This window comes from Micropterus salmoides, unplaced genomic scaffold (genome assembly GCF_014851395.1).
Source record: "Micropterus salmoides isolate LMB-PRFRI ecotype aquatic unplaced genomic scaffold, ASM1485139v1 Ms_hic_scaffold_22, whole genome shotgun sequence".
Taxonomy (NCBI): domain Eukaryota; kingdom Metazoa; phylum Chordata; class Actinopteri; order Centrarchiformes; family Centrarchidae; genus Micropterus; species Micropterus salmoides.
In genome coordinates this window covers 23453486-23475300 of record NW_024041373.1, presented here as the reverse complement: position 1 = coordinate 23475300, position 21815 = coordinate 23453486, and the positions used below count along the sequence as shown (strand labels likewise).

Below are 21815 nucleotides of genomic sequence, written 5' to 3'. Positions count from 1 at the left end.
CATAAAATAACATCAGTTATTACACACACGATAGTAATTACTACTACAGCAGTGTGACAAGCACCAATGTATTTACACCGGCTATGAATCACTCAGTTAATCTTTAAATGAGCTGAACTCACCCCGATGCCCAGGAAAACATTGACAGCGTTGGAGCCTGTCACATTACCAATGGATGCGTCTGCATACTGATCCTGGATAGCAGCTACCTTACTGGCAAAGGTATCTGGGCAGAGAACGAAAAGGAGGGAGACAGATCAAATTTGAGCATGCTTTGCATTTTTTTGCAACACATGCCACTCAATGGATGCCTTGCTATACTGTACGTATGGTGGGAACCAAATTCTTGCTGTCTTTCTCTGGCAAGATAAGATTAGGTCATCTGCCAGCACACGTCTCTTAATTTGAATATCTAACAGAGAGACATCAGGGATTTTTCTGTGATTTTGTCAGTTCTTCAACATGAAAAGTAGATGGAGTTTAAAAAAAAGTACAGACTATAGATAGATGAGGCCTTGGAAGAGTCACAGTGCATTGCCCTTCATGACAAAATGTGCTATTCAGTGTAAATTGAGTATTGCTGGCTGAATGCTCTACAGTACAAACAGATTTACTCTTACAGTTGATCTCAACCTCAGTCATGTGTGAGTTACAAAAGAACAGCGACAGGACACTCTTGATTAATGCAGAACACTTATAATTATTAATACAGAACATGATGCAAATCCTTTTTTTCACATTTAGACAGGGGACCTTAAATTAGAAACCAAATCTTTAATCCTGTTACAGTGTTCTGTCGCTGGCAGCCAGCACAGGCCAGATTTGGTCCAAGATCAATAATTTACAAGGCTGAATCTCAATTTGCAGGGGCAAACAAATCTTGGCCTGACAACTAATCAGTGTTACGCTGTATAGTCCCAAAATGTTCCCCTGGTTTCATGCTTGCCAAACAGCAGCTCCAAAGGCATGGTCTCCCTTGCAGTACTGAAAGGAGCAGTGGAGACCTTGTCAAATAGGCAACAATAGGCATAAAGACATAGCAAAAAGCCAAATGGTCAGTTAGCACTCCTTTCTCTCGCTAATTTTCTTCTCTTCATTAGTGATTCATGCCCTCTTGCTTATATCTGCCAGATACAATGAGAGGAGATAAAAACAGAAATAGAGAAAAAGAGGAGGAAGGGCTTTCTTGAAGTGGTAGTGGAACTGGCAGAGGAAAAATAGGTAATGGGAGGACCGGAAGGGGATTGATGGGGGGAGAGGCTGTTAGTGGGAGAGTGGGAGAGGCAATGGGCCAAAAAAGAGTCCAGCAAAGATAAATCTCCCCATACACCTTAAGGCTTCAAGGACAGGACTGCTGAGCTTAAGTGTGTTTGTGTGTGTTTGTGTATCAAGGCTCTATTTCTGTCTGCCTGCATGTGTGTGTGCTTTCTGTGTACAGTGCATGCATGTAAACTGTGTGTGTGTTAGTGAATGTCGCCACCTGGGTCCAATCTGATGCCATGCCTCCACCAGCTGGTAAAGGGCGTATGTGTATACCGTTCAAGTGGTCTTTAAGTGCTTGTGTGCCTGATTGAGTGGGTGAGTGCGTAGGTGCCTGCATGTTCGGTAGCGGCGTGTGTTTGTTTGCATGTGGAACAGGTTGCACTCTGCAGCTCCCTCTATGAGAGATTTCCTCCCTGGAGAGTTTTCTGCCCTTTTCTTCTGCCTCTCTGTCAATCAACCAGTCTCTCTCTCTGTCTTTCTACCTCATCCACCCCCTCTACATCCTCTCTCTCCACCTCTCCTCTCTCTCTCTTCTGCTCCATTTTTTACCTCCTGCCTGTCAAAAAGGGGTTCACTGATTTGCTCAATGGAGTCTGGCAATATTCCTGCATGTGGACATTTTTACCTGGTGGTGGCGATAGAGGGAAGCTCAGGGGAGTCAAGATCAAATAACATTACAATTCATCGTCATGGGACTATGAATATTGACCCTTGGATCTTGGAAATTGTTGATCGGGGGGAAACATGAGCAGATGGGGATGCAGGGGGTTACAAAAATTGTTACAAATCAACTTCTTGGGACACTGAATATTCAAAACAAATCGAATGGCAGTTGAGCAGAACTTTAAAAATATCTTGCTCTTGATGAAAGTGCTGGACAACTGACATGGCTCTTAATGGCTTTGTAAGTTGGTGAAGAGAAATGCCCATCAAGAGATTGATGGATTTTGACTGAGGGGGTTTGATCAATTGTGAGAACATGGTCTTCCAAATCCAAAAATGAAATGATTGGCTAATATTCTCTAAATGATTCTATTTGGGTCTGCAACTAATCATTATTTTGATTACTGATCCATCAGTCCATGAAATGAAAGGAAAGAATGTCACAATGTCCCAAACCCTAGGTAGACAACTGGTTAAATTACTAATCATTTCATAATAATTATCTTATTCAGTTAGCTTAATTCCCTCCCTGTTAAGTCAAGTAGACACTATGATTAGTTTGTATGATCATTGGCTGATGTAGTCAGAGTCTCCTTATGTCTCTTTCACCCCTGTTCTCTTCAACCTTCAGAGAGCAGTCTGCTACACAAAAAAAAAAAGAGTTGAGATTTTTAATAACATTTTTGGTTTACTCCAATTCTCTGTGGATCAGCTGAAAGGTTTTGTGCCTGGATGACTGGAAAAATCAAGCAATTTACATTTTTGTCTTCCTAAGACTTTAATGCCACTTTGTCATTAATGATCTTAATGCCCCAGAGATTTAGGGGCAATTTTGCCTCAACACATTTTGAAAAGGTCAAATATGCTTTTATGTAATGTCATTGCTGAAGTTTGCTTCTGTTTCTGCCTTAGTCAGTCGTTTTAGTCTTAGTTTGACTTGAAATATCATATTGATAACACATTGTAATAATAAATGCTCTATAGATGCTTTATTGCTGATGTAACATTTACACAGTACTTTATCTTCCCTATGTAACTATTATCCCCCCCATTCCCATTGAGTCTCACCGTGCATTTTTCTCAGTTTAGATGTATTTCCTGGCCTTCTGAGGCCAGCATGAAATGACACACAGTATACTTTAAATATACTGGTATGTCATGAATTGATAAGGCTCAGAGGTTTTACCAGAATCCCGAACCAACAACACATTTTAGTTTCTTGAGCTTCTACTTCTCTAACAGCCCATTCTTGTTGTTTTCTTCCTATCTCCTCTACGTTTGTGTGTGTGGGTGGGTGTGTGTTAGCCTGGCTAACTGTGATAAACGAGGTTAATCATCATGGAACCACAGCACTAGGGGTGAGTTTTATTAACTGTTATAGCCACAGAACTTGCAGTCTGTTTCTTTGTGAATGTGTGTGCGTGTGTGTGCGTGTGTGTGCGGGCCACGGGAGGTTCTGTTAATAAGGCTGAGAGCCTCAGAAAGGCTGAACCACTTTGTTTCCATTTTGCAGCTCTACACGATGTGTGTATGTGTGTGCATTTCTCAGTTTCAAGCAGCTGTGTGTGAATGTGTTTCTCCATAAAAACTTGCAAAAACTGTTAGCGAACAGTTAGTGTATTTCTTTTCATGTGTGTTATCAAATAATACAATTTCTATATGTGTACATTTATGTTTGTGTGTATGTGTGTCAGTATGTATGTATACATCTGTATGTAATCCATCATCTTATCCCTGGGATCCCTAAATGCAAAACCTATTTCAAGCTTTAATATGTTATTTATGTGTCTATTTGTTACATATCCAGCATTCAGGCATGTGCTGTATGACGGAATGTATGTTCTCTGTGTGTGTGTGTGTGTGTGTGTAGAAGCAAAAGACCGAGGCAAAGGTTAAAACAAATTTAGCCAGCCGTGGCAGTCGTTGGTCATTCTTCACATTTAGAGGTTGATCCATGCTGCTGTCTGCAGACTGTACTGTTTCCCCTAACTGGCTCATAAAGATACACTGGAGAGACTGAAGGAACTACTGGGTCAGTCATGGTAAAAGGTCCCTCGGCATGACAGCAGGGAAAAACATGAGGTGTGCATACTTTTACCATGTTTTTCTCTGGGTCTTTAACCACTGCACATACTGGAAAATGATGGTCACAGCACAATCATTTTTGATTGCTGCCATGCAGAAAACCTCTTAAAATGTAGTCAAAAGCAAGTGTGTATTAATTAAGTGTATTAAATCATCCAAAAATATTTTTGTCAACCAAAACCTTGGTGTCTGGATTAGCAAGGGCAGTTTCAAAAACATGTTATTTCTCTTCTTCGGTGAAACATATACATGTTTAAATTTCTCAAGTTAGCTACTTTTTAAAAGTTTGTATTGTGCTAAATCATCTTCCTACACAGATTATATTCTTTTCAGTTTTCTATCATATTCCAGAGCTGTAATGCATTTCTGCCACTTTTTCTGCAGGTGCAACAATATTCCATTGCCTATTTTAACTCCTGTTGATTTTTTTTTATGTGATTGTTGTTAGAGCACTAATTTTAATGAGGTCTTTATAACACAGTCATAAATGCAGAGAAACACTGTAAAGTTGTCTCCTTTATATTCCGTATACACACTTAAAGGAACGACATGGGGGGAATAAAGCTTCTAGTAATAAAAACTGAAGCAAGGAATTGAAAATGTCATGGAATACTTCAGGATTTCAGGGTGTTTAAACCTCATAAAGGCCTTTTGAAGCTAAATGTCAAGTGTGGAGAGAGAAAGGTCTTTGATTAAAGCTGGCAGAAAGTCCAATAGCAGGATTTATAAGATAACAGCGGCAGTGTTGGATCAACATTGGAGCAAACTTCCAGCATATGTATATGATCATATACATACAAATACACACGCTCACCTGGTACAGATGTTCCCAATGCAACAAATACTACTGCTGTGACTGAGTCTTTCAGGCCCACTGTGCAGCCAAAATGAGAGGCCAGGTCACCTGTAATAATAAAGGAATATCCTTATCACCACTATACTTAATACTACTTCTATTACAACATACATTCTAAAAAAAAATTCTAAATATTCTTTACATAGGCCTACAGATACCAGTCACATATTACCTTATGAATATAAAAATAAACCCATTTGAACATTTTATCTGTCACTCACCATACTGTAAATCATTAAACAGGTTATCATGGACATTTCATTCCCAAATATATACACTTTAAAAAGTGTTTGCAAATATATATTCATGTTAGAATTTCTACTTGGTCCAGTCAGCTGTCATCATACCAATGACGCCAGTGAGCAGTCCAATCATACAGATGGAGACGACGAAGCAGGCCCAGCCGTTCCAGTAATCTGTGGGTGGGACGAAAGCAAACAGAACCTTCCAGAAGACGGTGAGGAAGTGCATGACGTAGTCGAAACATGATGGCAGCTTCTCCTCCCCGCACTCGTCATCGTCATCATCTTCGCCTGGTGAAAAAGAGGGAAGAGAAAAAGAGGTTAAAGAGGAGCACATGACCAGGTTTAAATCCTTCAAATTTCTAATCTGCAAAGGAGTTCTTGAGCAAAATACTGATTATTTACAGGCATGAAAAAAGTTCCTTTTGACTTCACCGGCCTTCTCCTTCCCATGGATAAACCAGTTTACAGAATAATTCTGTCTATAGTAAATGGCAAAAAAGTGAGGTACAGTTGCAGCACTTTTCTGACTGAGTTATAGTGCTGCATGTTAATGAAGAAATACTGATCCCAGCAGAAAGTCATCAAATCCAGTCTCTTCAGACCAGTTGGAGACATGATTATATCAAATGTGTAATATTTTTGACTAGATTCTGGACACATGTTTAAATTGGTGAACCATAATAATCTGAACTCAAATGAATGCACTCTACAACGATCACTCATTAAATAAATTTAATTTGCAGTATTTCCACAATGGAATTGTGAAAAAATGTTTACATGTAATTTACGTAAACATTAGGTGACCAAACTAAATGTTTGCTGGGTAAAATATCAGCTTTTAGATTCATATACAAATACTTTTACAGGTTGGTATAATGATAGACAGAAAACATGAGAGGATATTGTCTAGGGTGTACCCCTCCGCAGGATAAGAGGTTGACGATGGATGGTTTTTGCCAATCTGTTAGCTTAGCTCCCACAGATACCCCCAATAATCTTAAGCATAGTATCAGACTTTCATACTAAAAGCTGATGTTGGACACATTTTGTCTTTCTTTTTTGTTGTTTATCTGACTTAGCCCTGCTGGGGGGAAAAACAGCTGATATTATCTGTCCGTGACTGACCAAAGACACCTCTCTCCTTCATTCCAGCAGACAGAAAGATTATAAGCATAAGTCTATAGTGACAGAAATTTAGACAGTGCAACCCATTATTGTATCAGATATATATAAAACAACAGACTCAATTTGACAGACATCATTTCTCATTGACTTGCAGGTTTGTGTGATGTCAGTCTCAAAGTCCAGTCATTGCCTCAGGACATGGACTATAGTCAACCACGTACTGTTAGGCTTTGCTGTGCTCCTCTGTGTAGTTGGCTGTTGTTCTGCTCCATTTATAAATGAGTCTAATGAATGAATAAACGAGACTACCTGCTGGCTGGTTAAATCCCAGTGAAAGGCATGATCTCCTATTGATTTCACCCGGGTCATTCACTCGCTGCACGCTATTAACCTTCTAAGAGCTAGTGATGCATTCAAATGCTCGAAAAAAATGAAAGAAACACTGTCTGCACCCTAAACTTCCCCTATCCTTCTACTACAGCAACTGTTTTCACTGCTCAAATGTAAAATGGTCTATCTTTATAAGATCATTTTATTTATTTAGTTTTTACTGACATATCTCATGCAAAGTAATACATCAAAGTGTTGCATAAACACTTGATTTTGAGAGTCCAGTGAGAAGAGTTTGTGCTTGTTTCTTGTATTATTTACAGTTTTTCCCCCCGAAGATGGTTTTTGGGCTTTTCTGTCTGAAAAGAAATGCTACACCTACATAGTTTTTTAAGTAATTTGGCAACAATTATTATCTAAATATTACTCCCTGTAAAAACAGCAGGCAGCAATTTTAATTGTTTGGATGTAGGTCCTAAATAGGATTTTGATTTTGATTTTCAATAAATAAATATGTAAACCAGAGCTTCAGAAAAAGACAAACTGAAAACAAGCACCCTTTTACTTCAGTGATGGATAAATTACCTTCTTCTGAAATATGTCATTTGATTCTGAATGCATGAATGCATCAGCCTTGGCAAAACTGTCATAACAGATAATAAAACAGTAAATCGTCTGCAAAAAAGCCCACACAACATTTGAATTGTCCTTAGCTTGACTTCTCAAAACAAGACAGGCAGTTTCCAGAAATGTATCACGGCTGTTTTCACTTTGACTGCTGACCTTCTGTTGTAAGTATAAAGTTACAAGACAGCCTGATATTTAAGTCATTAACCACAAGTCATGAACCAGATCCAGGCTGTGTGTTTTGCCATTACTAAATATTAACATGGCTTAACACAAAGAGTAATGCACTCTCATCAGGCTAATAGTTTCCTCTGGGGTCACGTACCTTGTTTAATCTTATTAAAAATAAATGCTTCTTTTTCAGAGTGAGCACTTGGAGTAAATCTAATCATCAACTATAAATGAACAGTAGAAGGTCAGTGTGGAGAGAAATGGCCTCATCCACTATTATGATTTGGAACACACACACACACACACACACACACACACACACACACACACACACACACCACACACACACACACACACACACACACACACACACACACACACACACACACACACACACACACAGGCAATGACTCTACCTGAGTTATGTCACTTTTTACTTTCAGCAGCTCTCCTTCCCTCCTACTCAGTCTGTTATGGCTGACTGGAGCCATTTGTCTGCTAATGTTTATATGTGAACTTTTATTGCACTCTTGGTCTCTCTATTTGGTCTCTTTCTTTTAGTTTTCCTTGTTCCTGTATGTGTGGCCGTTAATTACGCGGGGGCCCCGAAAGCATCCGTTGGGACTGGCCACATTGGGAGAATAGTAATGTTGTCCAATGACGATAGAGGATCGGAAAAGGTGTCAACGCAGTGGGCTTCAACTGTGAGCTAAACCTGTGTCCACTCCCATATTCAACTTCTGCTGTCATCTCACTGGGTGAGAGTGATGCCCCACCAAGCATCACTGACCATTTGACATTCAGCTGTAGCTCTGTAGCTATATGCTAACTTTCAAAGTGAGGCCATAGCAAGTTAACCAATCAACCTGGCTCCAACAGATTTGCGTTTTCATACTAATAATTTGTTTCGCCACTTACCTCTTGATTAGAAATTTAACTGCTATCTGGATTGTGGTTGCTGGCAATGCTTTTTCAAGACTAGCAGGTGCCACATTTATATATTGATCACTGTTTGTAGGAAGGTGGATGGTATGCACAGGACTTGCATCCTCAGTCCCATGTGTGGTTAGGCAAAAAAAGCACTTGGTAAAGTTCAGTGACAGACCTTGGTTTGGGTTAAATTATGTAATTAATAACAAGTGACTGTTGACTTTTCTGATACCCCACGTGGGTCCTGGCGATGCAGGATGACAATTGCCAAAGCTGTCCAATCAACAAGTTACCTGGAAGACCTGGTTATTTCCTTTGTAAAACTGCAGTGTGATCATTTTTTCACTTGGACCAAATGAACCGAACTACAGGTGTGAAAGCACCCTAACAACCACTCACACTCACATGTGTTTGAACTGAAGACCTTCTTGCTGTGAGGTGACGGTGCTAACCACTGCACCACCGTGCCGCTCACATTTTACAACATTATGTTGTAATTTCTTGGAGACGGGGGTGGGTATAACACATTAAACAACCAGATCCTAAAAAATTGGTATGTTTAAAATCAAGTGTAAAAACACCATAGGTAGAAGCTGTATTGACTTGGAGTCAACACCAACACTAGTCCGCACGTGTGTTTCAACCTAATAATATATGGTGATATGGTAATCATCTTTGCACAGTTTGTAGGCTTTATACACATATATTCATGTATATATTCATGCTTCAACCCCAATCTCTCTCACACTCTCTCTGTCTCTCTTATATGGCTGATATTGCTATGGTCCTTCATCCCTTCTTACCCATCTGCCTTTATTTCTTTCTTTGCCTGACTGCATACTCTTCTCTCCTCGTCTCTCTATTTCCATGCTCAGTTAGGCGTTATACTGATAAAGTGGTTCTCCAAAAAAATTTCTGTCTTTCTCACTCCCTCTCCGTCTTACGCATTCTTTTCATCCTTGGTCACACTTTGCTGATATAGCCTTTATATAATTGAATATTCCCTGTCACTCTCTTGCTTCATCCCTATAAATCTTCCTCATCTCTCTACAACCTTCTGTCCCTCTCTAAATGCCATTGACAATCTTCTCACTGTATTGTGTGTGTGTATGTGTGTGTGTGTGTGTGTGTGAGAATGTTATTTATTCTGGGCCCAGTCAAAAAAGTAAAAGGACGGATGAAACAAAGTCCCAAGCAACAATAGATGAAACAAAATTACATCTATATGAGTTTTTCATTGGTTAGCATCTCATGCTAATCTGGCAGCTGCTCACTCAGGTTTTTCTATTGAGACACACTAACGTGCTAATGCATCTGACATCAAGAAATACTTAACACACATGCACACCCATATCAGTACACTCTCTCTTGCCCCCCAGAGGTGTTGTGTGATGTGTTTCATCTCTTGCTGCTCACTGAGTGTTCTCATAGGCCAGGCATATCACGTCAGGCTTCATACAGCTAGCCACTGGGGTTGTGTGAAAACATAAATAAACACACATAGACACAGTGAGATCAATAGAAAAGACACACTCTTTTGTGTCACACACACACACACACACACACACACAGAATACGTACATACTCTGAATCTGAAATTGAGGCAAGAACATCACAAACCCCGTGCACTGTGGGGAATATCACACAAGACAAAGAAAGACAGCCTGTCATTCATCCATACATCTTCAAACGTAGCCACAGTTTGTGCCTCTCGTTAGTGTTTTTTTGACACAGATGATAACATTTGAGTCACAAAAAAAGCTGCTAAAGTTTAAATTTTTTTAAAAAAAAGTCACATTTTGAGAACACAGCAGATTTTTTAACCTCCCTGCAATTATGAAGACATGTGCGTTGAATGTGAATTTTAACCAATTTCTTTAGATGTCTCTACATTCCTTAACCAAACCATCATACTTCAACATACGTCACTGTCTTTAACACTACTATGACTACTATTATGAATATCACTTGTCTAACTGATTGTGTGTGTGTACATCTGTCAGAACTCATGTTCCACTGGTCCTCCTATCTGTCTTGGACACACACTGAAATACACGACACACACCACAGCATGAAATAAAATCAATAATATAACTATATTATTAAAGCCTTTGAAATGCTGATGAGCCAGTCTGGACCTGTTTTGTCTGGCAAGGACTGAAATCTGTGTGACATCCTTGAAAATGCATCGGAATTTACAGTTCATCAGTGAATAAGCCAGTCATCGTGTCTTTTGACAAGTCAATCAGTCAGTCAAAAAATCAATTAAATAATCAGCCACTGAGTCAACCTTTCATTGTCATTCACTGTCTGAAGGATGCAAATTACAGTTTATACACAGCAAGGACAGACAGGTCGTGACGTGAACTGCAGAGGAATGAGAGTAACTGAAAAAGTGTATTGTTTTGCAAATGGCACAACTGTTGCAGTGTGAGAAACACAAAATCCCATCACAAAAGTTAAATGACACTTTGGCAGATGTTCAATTACCAATTAGCAGTAAGAAAGAGAAGAATAACGTCACCCTTATCATTTAAAGAAATCTGATACAGAACATAGTGTCTGGGTTTTTCTTCCCTTTGTCTCTGAGTGCTTTTACATCTGTACTTTGGTTCATTTGATCGGACTAAGAGCAAAGAATTATACATTGTAGCATTTTTCAGCCATTTTGGTTCCTTTCACACCACACTGTTTGCTCTGGTCCGAATGAGTTAATGAGTTGGGCAAACAAACCAAAATGCAGCAACACAAGTATGTAAATGTATGGCTGCTACCTTGTATGTAGCTTTTTAATATGTTGTGTTTATCTATGGCTGCTACCTTGGCCAGGCCAAGACACTCAGAATCAGAATCAGAAGAAGCTTTATTGCCAAGTAGTGTTTTACACATACAAGGAATTTGCTTTGGTGTTAAGGTGCTACACGCAGACAGACAATGTGTCTTTGAACATATTTCCTAAACTGCTTTCGCTGTTCTTGTGTGTTTTCAAAGATGGGACGTAATATGGTCAAACTGTCAAAAAACACTTGACTTCATCCCACAATGCGCAGTGCAGTTGACTACGGCAGCTGGTTTAGTCCAAAAATGTGCAGTTCTTTCAGCAGTTGAATCACATTTTCATCACAAACAAACCGCTCCAGAAATCATCTGGAAGTGTACCGAGACCACTTCATCAAGGAGGTCTGGGTACGCTTTTTTAGTCCACTTTTGGTGCGTATCTGAGTGCGATTTGCCAAACAAACCGCACCAAGGGGGAAAAGAACTCTAAAGTGATTCAGCCAAACTAAATGAGGCAAGTGTGAAAGCCTCCTTCCATGCCAAAATCATCAAAAGTGGAGGTACGTGGTTTTCACCGACAGCGATGATTTATTCTGGTGATATTATTTGGCCCGAAATCCTCTGACAGACACGACTAATGTCAGCTACAGCAGCTTCCATGCTACAAGGCCCTTTCTCTCTATTTGTCTTCGATCAGTGCTTGTCCTTGAGTATACATACACTTCCCTCGGGTGCAGACACACACACACACACCAACACAAACAGACATAAGTCCATAAATAACACACACACAGAGGAGCAGGTGATGAACAACGTGGTGTAGAGTAATTAGAGGTCAGTGGAGTGTGGAGTCAATCTCTTTCAACTACTTTTCTTCCTCACCCTCTGTCCTGACAATTTTCCTTTTCATTGAAAGGTCTTCTAGTATCTTCAACCAAGTCCAGTTGCCCTTGACTTTAACTTTTTTGGATTCCATGCAACTGTAAACATGGCGACTCTATCTACAGACATCTGAAGGAAGAAAATACATGACGATGAAAAGTTTCATGTTCAGTTTCATTCATAAAACAATGACAGTAAACATTTGTTGTTGGTGCTGTTGTACTGGGTAGTCAGCCCCTAGTAACTCCTTCACCATGCTATAATTTGTCGTGGTCCAGGGTGTTGTCTACCATGTCTCTCAACCAAGTCTTGGGAGGAATTTATGACTGTCATTGCCTAATGTGACAAAGTGACCATCTTGGAGGACAAATGCATTGTCAGTCTGACCCTGGCCAAAAGTGTTTTGTGGTGCTATAACAATGTCATGCCACTTTCATCTTTATTGCTGACAGCCAACAGTCATTATTCACACGACCCACTTGATTTGGCTAACTCAGACTGCTAACTCAGACTAGCTTCAGCTAAACCCCTTTTTAGCGCAGAAACGGACGGTTTTCTTCCCTCGTCTCTTAAAGCGTATTCACTTTAGGAAGGGATTGCAGGGGGAATGATTTCAGCAAACAATAACTCCTTTAAAGTACATAAGAGGAAACACTGCATACGATAAAACAGAATGTGCACAACTGCACATTGATGGACACACACACAATCTATCCCTGTCTCTCTCTGTTAGCTTATCTGGGGAAAGTTCTCCATTAGCCACGCAACAAACACAAAAAGACACACACAAGGGAAAACAGGTCAGTGTACACACACACACACACACACACACACACACACACACACACACACACACACACACAAAACACACAGTACACTGACATTTCAGAGGGCTTTAATGGCTGGCTAAATGCAGGTTTCTTGCTTTGAAATGAATGTCATGGTCTCGGCAGCAGCAGCATTTTGTGTGCATGTGTGTGTACATACGTGCACGTCAGTGTAAGCGCCAAATTGGTGTTATGATGTGATGACCAGAAGGTTAAGTCTTGCCAGATTTTAAATGCCTTTTCATGGCTGCCATCTTAATAGAAAAGCTGTTTAAAATCTGCAATCTTCCCCTAATTGAACTGATAAATTGATAAGCAGCAACACATTTTTTTTGCCACATATGAGGCCAAAGTCATTTCTGGCAGGCTTTTAAACATCAAGATCTTGATCTGACACTTCAGACGGGGGGGCAAGGATGAGAAAGACAATGAGAAATTCTAAATGTCTTCGGTCAAGAAGAAGGAATAATTTAGGCTCCTTTAAAATGATTTTAATCTTGATTTTAATCTTGATTTTAATCTAATACGTTTGGTTGGAGATAAGAGAGTTAAGCAGGATGATAAAGGGAGGGAGAGTAAGACTGAAGCCAGAAAGAGAGAGAGACGGAGAGATGAGATTAGACAAAGCTAGCTTATCAGTGTGTATTAAATCCACCACCGTATCAGTGACAGCCACTCTGGACTTGTTCAACTCCTTCAACCAGCAGTATTTAAAGGGATGAGCTGCCAAGTTACAGCGTGTCTCCATTTGAGTTTATTGTGTAATTGTGTTGATATGGGTGCACAGTAAAAAAGGTTTGTCAAGTCCACATGATGTGTCAACAACAACAGCACAAGATCTCCTCAAAGAAATGAACGAGATTATAAGTTGTTTTTCATTTTATTTTTTAAGATATTATTACCCTTCATCATAATTTATTATATTTATTATTTTTATTCAGCCCCCTTTTCTTTTTTTAAATGGTTAATAAGTCACTTTCCATATAAATTTTTATCTTGGTTTTGCTATTTTTTTTCTTGCTTTCTCTCTTGCCTTCCTTCCTTTCAGCTAGTTAAGTTTCTCTGTTTGAGGTGTTTTATCAGACCAGAAATTCAACCCCCTTCTCCCTTATTTTCTCCTCATAGGCTCAACACATTTTTATTCCACAGGAGAAATAATTTATGTTTTTCTATCCTCCTATGTTTGGTAATTAGGTGGTGGAGCATAAAGAGAGAGTGTGGGAGAAATTAAATAAGAGTCGGTGCAGTAAATGGGGCACAGTGAAATAGACTAAAGATTTGATGATGATGGATAAAGCCACATAAAGTCATTTAATCACTTTTATCTTTGTTGATTAAACTGTAACGAGCAAAGATTAGATGGCATAAGTCATGGCGAGTTACATTCATCTTAGTGTACACTGAATAAGGCTTAGTTTGCAATCCGACCACCATCCCTGCTTAAGCTAAGCACAATTGAATTGTCATCTTTGGTGCACATGTCATTAAAAAAACCAAAAATCCCATTATGAGCGTCACGTAGTATTAAGCATCCATATACCGTGGTTTGCTTTAACTGTGATTAATCATGGGGGAAAAAACACCACAACTTTCTCTTGGAAAAAAATTAGCCTTTTGTTTTCAGGTGTTGCAATGAGGTTATCTGGTTAATAAGTTAGAATTTGCTTCAACTTTTCCAAATTAACTGAGCGGAAAGAGAAAACACTCCAGGGCGTCTTGGTAGTGAAAGGCAGACTATGGGTGAGTGATCACATACAGTGGTGTGAAAAAGTGTTTGCCCCCTTGCTGATTTTTTATTTTTTTGCATATTTGTCACATTGAAATGTTTCAGATCATCAAACAAATTGAAATATTAGACAAAGATAACACAAGTAAACACAAAATGCAGTTTTTAAATGAAGGTTTTTATTATTAGGGGGGAAAAATCCAAACCTATATGGCCTGTGTGAAAAAGTGATCCAAACATCCAAAGAACTGCAGGCTTCACTTGCCTCAGTTAAGGTCAGTGTTCATGATTCCACCATAAGAAAGGGACTGGGCAAAAATGGCCTGCATGGCAGAGTTCCAAGACGTAAACCACTGCTGAGCAAAACGAGAATAAAGGCTTGTCTCAGTTTTGCCAGAAAACATCTTGATCATCCACAAGACTTTTGGGAAAATACTCTGTGGACTGACGAGACAAAAGTTGAACTTTTAGAAGGCGTGTGTCCCATTACATCTGGTGGAAAAGTAACACAGCATTTGAGAAAAGGAACATCATACCGACAGTAAAATATGGGGGTGGTAGTGTGATGGTCTGGGGCTGTTTTGCTGCTTCAGGACCTGGAAGACTTGCTGTGCTAAATGGAACCATGAATTCTGCTGTCTACCAATAAAATCCTGAAAGAGAATGTCCGGCCATCTGTTCATGACCTCAAGCTGAAGTGCATTTGGGTTCTGCAGCTGGACAATGATCCAAAACACACCAGCAATTCCACTGAATGGCTTAAGATAAACAAAATGAAGACTTTGGAGTGGCCTAGTCAAAGTCCCGAGAGGCTCATTACCAGTTATCGTCGCAAACTCTTGATTGCAGCTGTTGCTGCTAAGGGTTGTCCAACCAGTTATTAGGTTTAGGGGGCAATCACTTTTTCACAGAGGGCAATGTAGGTTATCTTTGTCTAATATTTCAATTTGTTTGTTGATCTGAAACATTTCAGTGTAACATACATGCAAAAAAATAAGGAAGGGGACAAACACTTTTTCACACCACTGTATGTAAATGATTTCAGACTGACCCCAGCTCCATGCACATCTAAACAAACTTCTATTTCTACATGTTGTCTTTGTTGTTGAGTCCCAATAATGTACTGCATATGCATACTACACACTGTGTACTATATACTCATTTTCATAGTACATAAGAAAATGTATCGGCACACACCTTTTTTATCTTCTGTTCTCTTTCTCATCCTTCCATGCTCTCCTTCCCATTCTCAATAAACAAAGAGAGCAGATAAATGTGCTAGCAATGTGTTTCCATCCTATCAGACGTTCCACAGCTGGATGTCTGTCTACCCAATCAGCTGCCAGTTTGATCTGTAAGCATCCAATCAGGTCTCAAACACTTTGAACTCACCCAATCCAGTCAACTTGAAGTTTAAAGGCCCTGAAAAACCAATGAACCTCCAGTTTGGATCTGATTTGGCTTGTCGACTTATGTTTGTTGAGTGTGTGAGTGCTACAGTCGAGCCGTTAACAGTTTACAGGCATATCATGGTGAAACCCTGGAATATTAATTTGTTGTGTGATATAATCTAATGAAGCTGTATTAGTGTGTGTGTGTGAGTGTATAACAGTAAAAACCTGTTCTTTAATGGAAATTGCATTCACAGCCTTTTTCCTGCTCTTTTTTTAACACACACACACACACACACACACACACAACTCTGTCAGCCTAGACAAGCTAATCCCAGATAAGAGTGAAGCCTTTTCATTAATGGCAACAGCTCACCAACAAAGCCTAGCTGACAGGCTGGCTAACTAAAGCACAAACAAACACACGCACACACCCACACACACAGGATGAAGTTATTTGAAGGCACTAAAGTGATCGAGCAGGCTATAGACAACACTGCAAGAAAATGATAGAAATACAGTTTTAAAGACAGCCGCAGCAGCAAATTGGGTGATTGTCCTACCATGCATTAACATCTGCACTATTTTCATATAAAATAAACATAAAACAATTTTATCCTTTCTATTAATTATTCTACAGGTATATGCAATATAATATAATACTTATAATATAATAATATAATATAATAATAATGTACTTAGTCAGTCTGAACAGTGGGAAATAAGTGAGCTACAATTTTTAGCAAGACGTTTGGCTGATTGGCGCATAATATTCTCAGCATGATGGAACTTTTCATAAATTCTAACATTTGATGGTGTTGTCAGTTACAGTTGTTTAATGTATGTAAACTTGCCACCGTAGGAACACTGGTTACATAACCTTCAAAACAAAGCACAGGTACTACAACTCTAGGCAGATATTGTTACTTCCAGACAGAGCCAGGCTAGTTGTTTCCCATTGTTTCCAGTCTTTACACTAAGCTAAACTAACAGGTTGCAGGCTGCAGCTTTATTACTGTACAGATATGAGAGTGGTATTAATCTTAGTAACTCTTGGCAAGAAAATGAATTTGAGTATTTCCCCAAAATGTATTAAGTCAAACCAAGGTATGCAGTTACAGAGGTCAAAAAAGCTTCATATTTGACAAAGGAAGTGATGTTTTGGATTATGGAATGAACAGAAAAGAAGTGCCAACCACAGAATCAACAGTGAATCCAAAAGGACAGAGATTGATAAAAATATAGCTCATCACTGTTGGACTGAGGTGAATTTTGCAGCAGAAACAGCAGGGCAGTGAAAACCTGCTATTCCAAGTAGTGCTTTCTCTGTTTCCTCTCTTTCTCCCTTGATGAGCTGCAGTAATGTTATTCTGCCTCCAGGGGGCAAGTTGCCACTACTAACTAATGAACTGTGAGGATTCTGCAGTGAAACATGCCTCTTTTTTCTGTTCTCTGTTTCTCTATCTCTCTCTATAACCAGCTTACTTGTTGCAAGAATTATTTCGTTTCCATACATTATATTTGTCTTCATGCAGGATAAGCGGTTGACGATGGATGGATGGATGGATATTTGTCTTCATGCATGCATTCTCTTTTATCCAAACTGTGCATGTACCCCCCCCCCCCCTTGCTCTCTCTCTCTCTCTCGTCAATCTCTTGATAATGCGTCTCTCACACAAGGTTTCCTTATGTTTTGCTGTTCATGAGTATCCTCTTTCTTCCCTTCCATGAGACATTAACAACAGCTTATAACAGATCTTGACAGTGGCAAGATATTCCCCTCTTTCTATACTGTTCTCTATCATACACACTCTCACACACACACACACACATATCCCTGTTGTTGTGTCGTTGTGGTGGCTGAAACACGCACAATCGCTCTCACAATTGCTCTCAACATAATCTTCCCATCTGGTCAGTGTTTGTCTCTCCAAACCATCAGTCCACTTTCCAGTAACCATTAAAAATCATGAACACACACATACGCACACACACTTGATGCCATGAGATCACCCCACTTCATTTTACAACAGTCAGCCATCATTTGATGCAATGGGCGTCATTAAAGTAGCAAACCACACATGCACCCACATACAAGATGAGATTTCTGGTATTTTTGTTTATATTGATCGTTAGAACACAACAGAGCAGAGGACCACATAGAGCTCAACAGAGCATAAAGCTGCAGCTGTTACATACTAAAAAGAATTTATATGCCACACACGCTCACACTCTCGCACATCTGCTTCTTCAAATCCCCTCAGAGGACTCCATTAAAATTCAAAGTTTAACGCCTTAACTGTTAAATTGATAAAAAGATACACAGTCAGCACACAGACACACACAGTCACACAAACACACATCTCTCCACTGGCCTTACCTGCGCTCACGGTAATGGCTTCTATGAACTGGTCCCTCCAGCTGTTGGTTCCTACCAGCAGAGCCAGGTTGGTCTTCTTTATCAGCTTGTCCACTGTGTTCTGCCAAACGACAGAGGAATACTAATGGTTAGATGGGAGACAGCAGCCTGTTCGCTGAGTGTTCAAGATGCCATATCATTTCATTATAAATCATTAATTTGCGAGAATTAGCCATTTGCCATTTGTTCGGTGTTAGTAGTCTGTTTATGGCTTTACTGCATAAACAAGAAACTGGCACTGTTGATTAAGAGCAAACAAACAATTTCATGTTTTCTAGAGAGGTTGTTTGCATCAAGTTAATTCCTTTACGTAAAGGGGTGTAGAAAAATATGGGGGTTATAGGAAATGCACTACTTACACAACCTAACAGAGACATTTGGGCACATGTTTATCTTTACCCTGCTCTCGTGGTTGTATAACACTTCCTTTGATAATGTTAATTTAAAAAAAAAATACTAAACCCTCAACCCTCACATACTGTTTTCCCACTTAAACACACAGTATGTAATTTCTGCAGCTAGCCTCTCACATCAAAACAATAACAAAAGAAGTAGTTTGATGACATCATGAAGTAGCGTGGGCCCATGGTTGATGTCTTCATTGTTAAACAAACCACCATGCCGATGAAAATCAGCATTACATTACCTCATCATGTTCACGGACGAGGTAATGTATTACATCTTTATTCGTGTTATGTTTAATCACGTTCGCCGACTTCCTTCCTCACTCTGACATATCCCGTGTTTCCCTGGAAGTTATAAGAACTAGAGGGGACAGACGAACTTGTTGGAAACATTCTTGGAAACAACGAATGTTGAGGTCAAGGGCAACTGGACTTGAAGATACTAGAAGATGTTTCGGGGCAACTGGACATTGGTGAAACTAAACAACCACTACACAAACGCATGGCTCAACACAAAAGGGCTAACTCCTCAGGTCAAGAGGATCACCAGGTGCACATTTTAGACAGAGAAGATGGTTTGAAAGAGGTGTCAAGGAAGCCATTTACACCCGGATTAAAAAGCCATCGCGGAACAGAGGAGGGGGTCTACGCTACCACTTGTCCCCCACTTACAATGCGGTCCTTTCATCACTTCCCAGGAAACTGAACAAGCATTTCCTCTTGGTCTCAGGTGAAGATACCAATGACAGTCATTCAGACTTGGCCACAGGTGGTTCTATCGACTATCACAGCCAGGAGCACTTACAAAGAAGCGGTATCGACAATCCTAGCTAACGATCCCACGGAGGTTAAATAGCTTAGTTTCCCTACCAGTCAGTCAGAAATGAAGAAGTCTATTTGATGAGGGACCAAACATCTTCTAGTATCTTCAACCAAGTCCAGTTGCCCTTGACCTCAACCTTCGTTAGATAACTATGACCTGGATGACTGAGAACCTTCACATTGTTGGAAACATTTTGTGTGCACAACTCAACTGAATATATAACATAGGTGTAGTCGGTTTTAGATATTTTAATGCAGAATTGTATAATCTTTACGTAGGTCTGCACAGTTAAAATACAAGACATATACAAAACAGCCCCTCCCTCCTTCCTTTGTTTCCTTCATTGTCTCCTTCATTCCTAGTATTATATATGTCTTTGTTCTTTTCTTCAAAAGGATGAAACTATGACTTAGAGATAACACATAAACATGCATGCACACACACACACACATCACACACTAATTAGCGCAGCGGTGGGGATTGCTCTCTCCATTTCTCTCCACTTCAGAGAGAAACTGGGATGCTAATTGTGTTGAATGGAGCTTAGGGGTGTAAATAGTGCCTCGCTGCTGCTGTGGACACACACATGCACACACACAACTAGCTTTACTCTGCCCATTGTGTGCGAAGTGTTTATTTAACCGTACTCGGCTTGGTGTTTGTAGTTTTCTCATTCTGTGTAATGCTGTTATTTTTACCTCCCTTGCTTTCTTTCTATTTCTTTCTTCATTACTTTAAACTCGGCTGGACTCATATAAAATACTGAGGGCAACAAATTTTCGACCTGATGCTGACCCATAAGTCAGTGAACTATGATAAATCTTTCAAATCAATTTTCTCTTTTCGACTAGTTGCCAGAGTATGAGCTTTGAGGACTGAAGTTGCAGTCAGACTGACCACAAAGTTAATTTTAGAGGCAGCATAATTAGGTATAAAGTCAATGAAAAGACAATGGAAAGAAAATGGTAGACATGAATTCATCCTGAGTGCCATGTACTGAGGTGAAGACGCTGAATACTGTGTTCTTTTCCTTTACAGCTTCACTTCGTAAACATAAACAAGAGGAGAAGGTGAGGCTCTGGAGGAAAAAAACAGAAAGAACCTGGTGAGATCTGAGATAAATCAGAGGCTGATTTCTCACACAAACACACACAGGCACTCTACATGGTCTGTACTTTGCTGTTTAGCTACTCCTAATGTCTGTATGTTGGCTTTTAGGGCCAAATAAATAGAGTGACAAAAACGGTCCAGCCATCTAAGTGAATGAGTGAATAACCACATTGTTTGATTTTGTTGATTAGTTGATCATTAACAATCATGTAAACCATTACTGGCAAATCACTGAGATATCAGATAATGATGAGATTCTGATAAAGACTTTTTAACTACTCATCCTTTCTTTCACTGAGAGGACTATAAGAAACACATTTGGAAGTTTCCTATTTGACTTTTAATTAATGTTTGTTAGTAATACATTTAATTTATTTAGTGATTTTATTTTTTTAAATTAAATCCATTTAGATTTGAAAAAACTTCCAGCTTCCACATAAACTTTCTATTAATGCAACATTTCCTTTTTCTCCTTCAATCCATTATATCAGACACTCTCACACTGTTGTACTCCACTATCTGCCAATGGGCAGTACTTCAGATAACTATAGGATCCAGTTCCATGCCCACACACACACACACACACACACACACACACACACACACACAATTTAAAGTACAAAACCACTTGACAAAGTATAGCATCCTGTCAAGTGGCAAGCTATTACTGGGTGTTATTAAGTGTCTGTCTAGAGTGTGCATGTAGGTGGAGCAGCAGCGAAGACATACATTAGTACACACACACACATATATATATATATATATATATATATATATATATATAAACAAATGTAACATGGGTGGTAATTACACCCTTGTCTTAAGAGTCTGCGAGAGGGAGAGCAAGGAAAGGATGCACACACAATGACAACACATTTACTGTATGTATTGGACAGGTTTGTGACTGTGTTGTGATGGCCCAGGGCCTCTGTCAGGGTGTTAGTGTGCGTGTCTCTGTGTCTGGTTGCAGGGTGAATTTCCTTGTGGAGTGGAGCTGAGACCATCAGGCAGATCAGAGGCAGCTGGCCACTGTCTCCAGATTGCATAAAATCCACCCCTTCCTGATTGTTGCGGGGCTTTTGACTGCTTGCTTCTTCTTGGTCCCCAGCACCATGGTGTGTTGCTTTGTTGTCTTTTGTTTGTTTAAGTTAACCTGGCAC

The 21815-nt window shown here is 39.6% G+C and overlaps 1 protein-coding gene across 3 annotated transcripts in view; it reads right to left on the bottom strand.

Moving 5' to 3' along the window:
- slc8a1b (solute carrier family 8 member 1b) overlaps nt 1–21815 on the bottom strand; it is a 152163-nt gene that overhangs the window by 7961 nt on the left and 122387 nt on the right. For all 3 annotated transcript variants that reach the window (XM_038737614.1, XM_038737612.1, XM_038737613.1), the window contains exons 7-10: nt 18280–18379; nt 5215–5400; nt 4826–4915; nt 123–226 (exon numbers count right to left, since the gene is read on the bottom strand). In XM_038737614.1, the coding sequence (XP_038593542.1) occupies nt 123–226; nt 4826–4915; nt 5215–5400; nt 18280–18379 (480 nt within the window). The remainder of the gene's footprint in view (nt 1–122; nt 227–4825; nt 4916–5214; nt 5401–18279; nt 18380–21815) is intronic.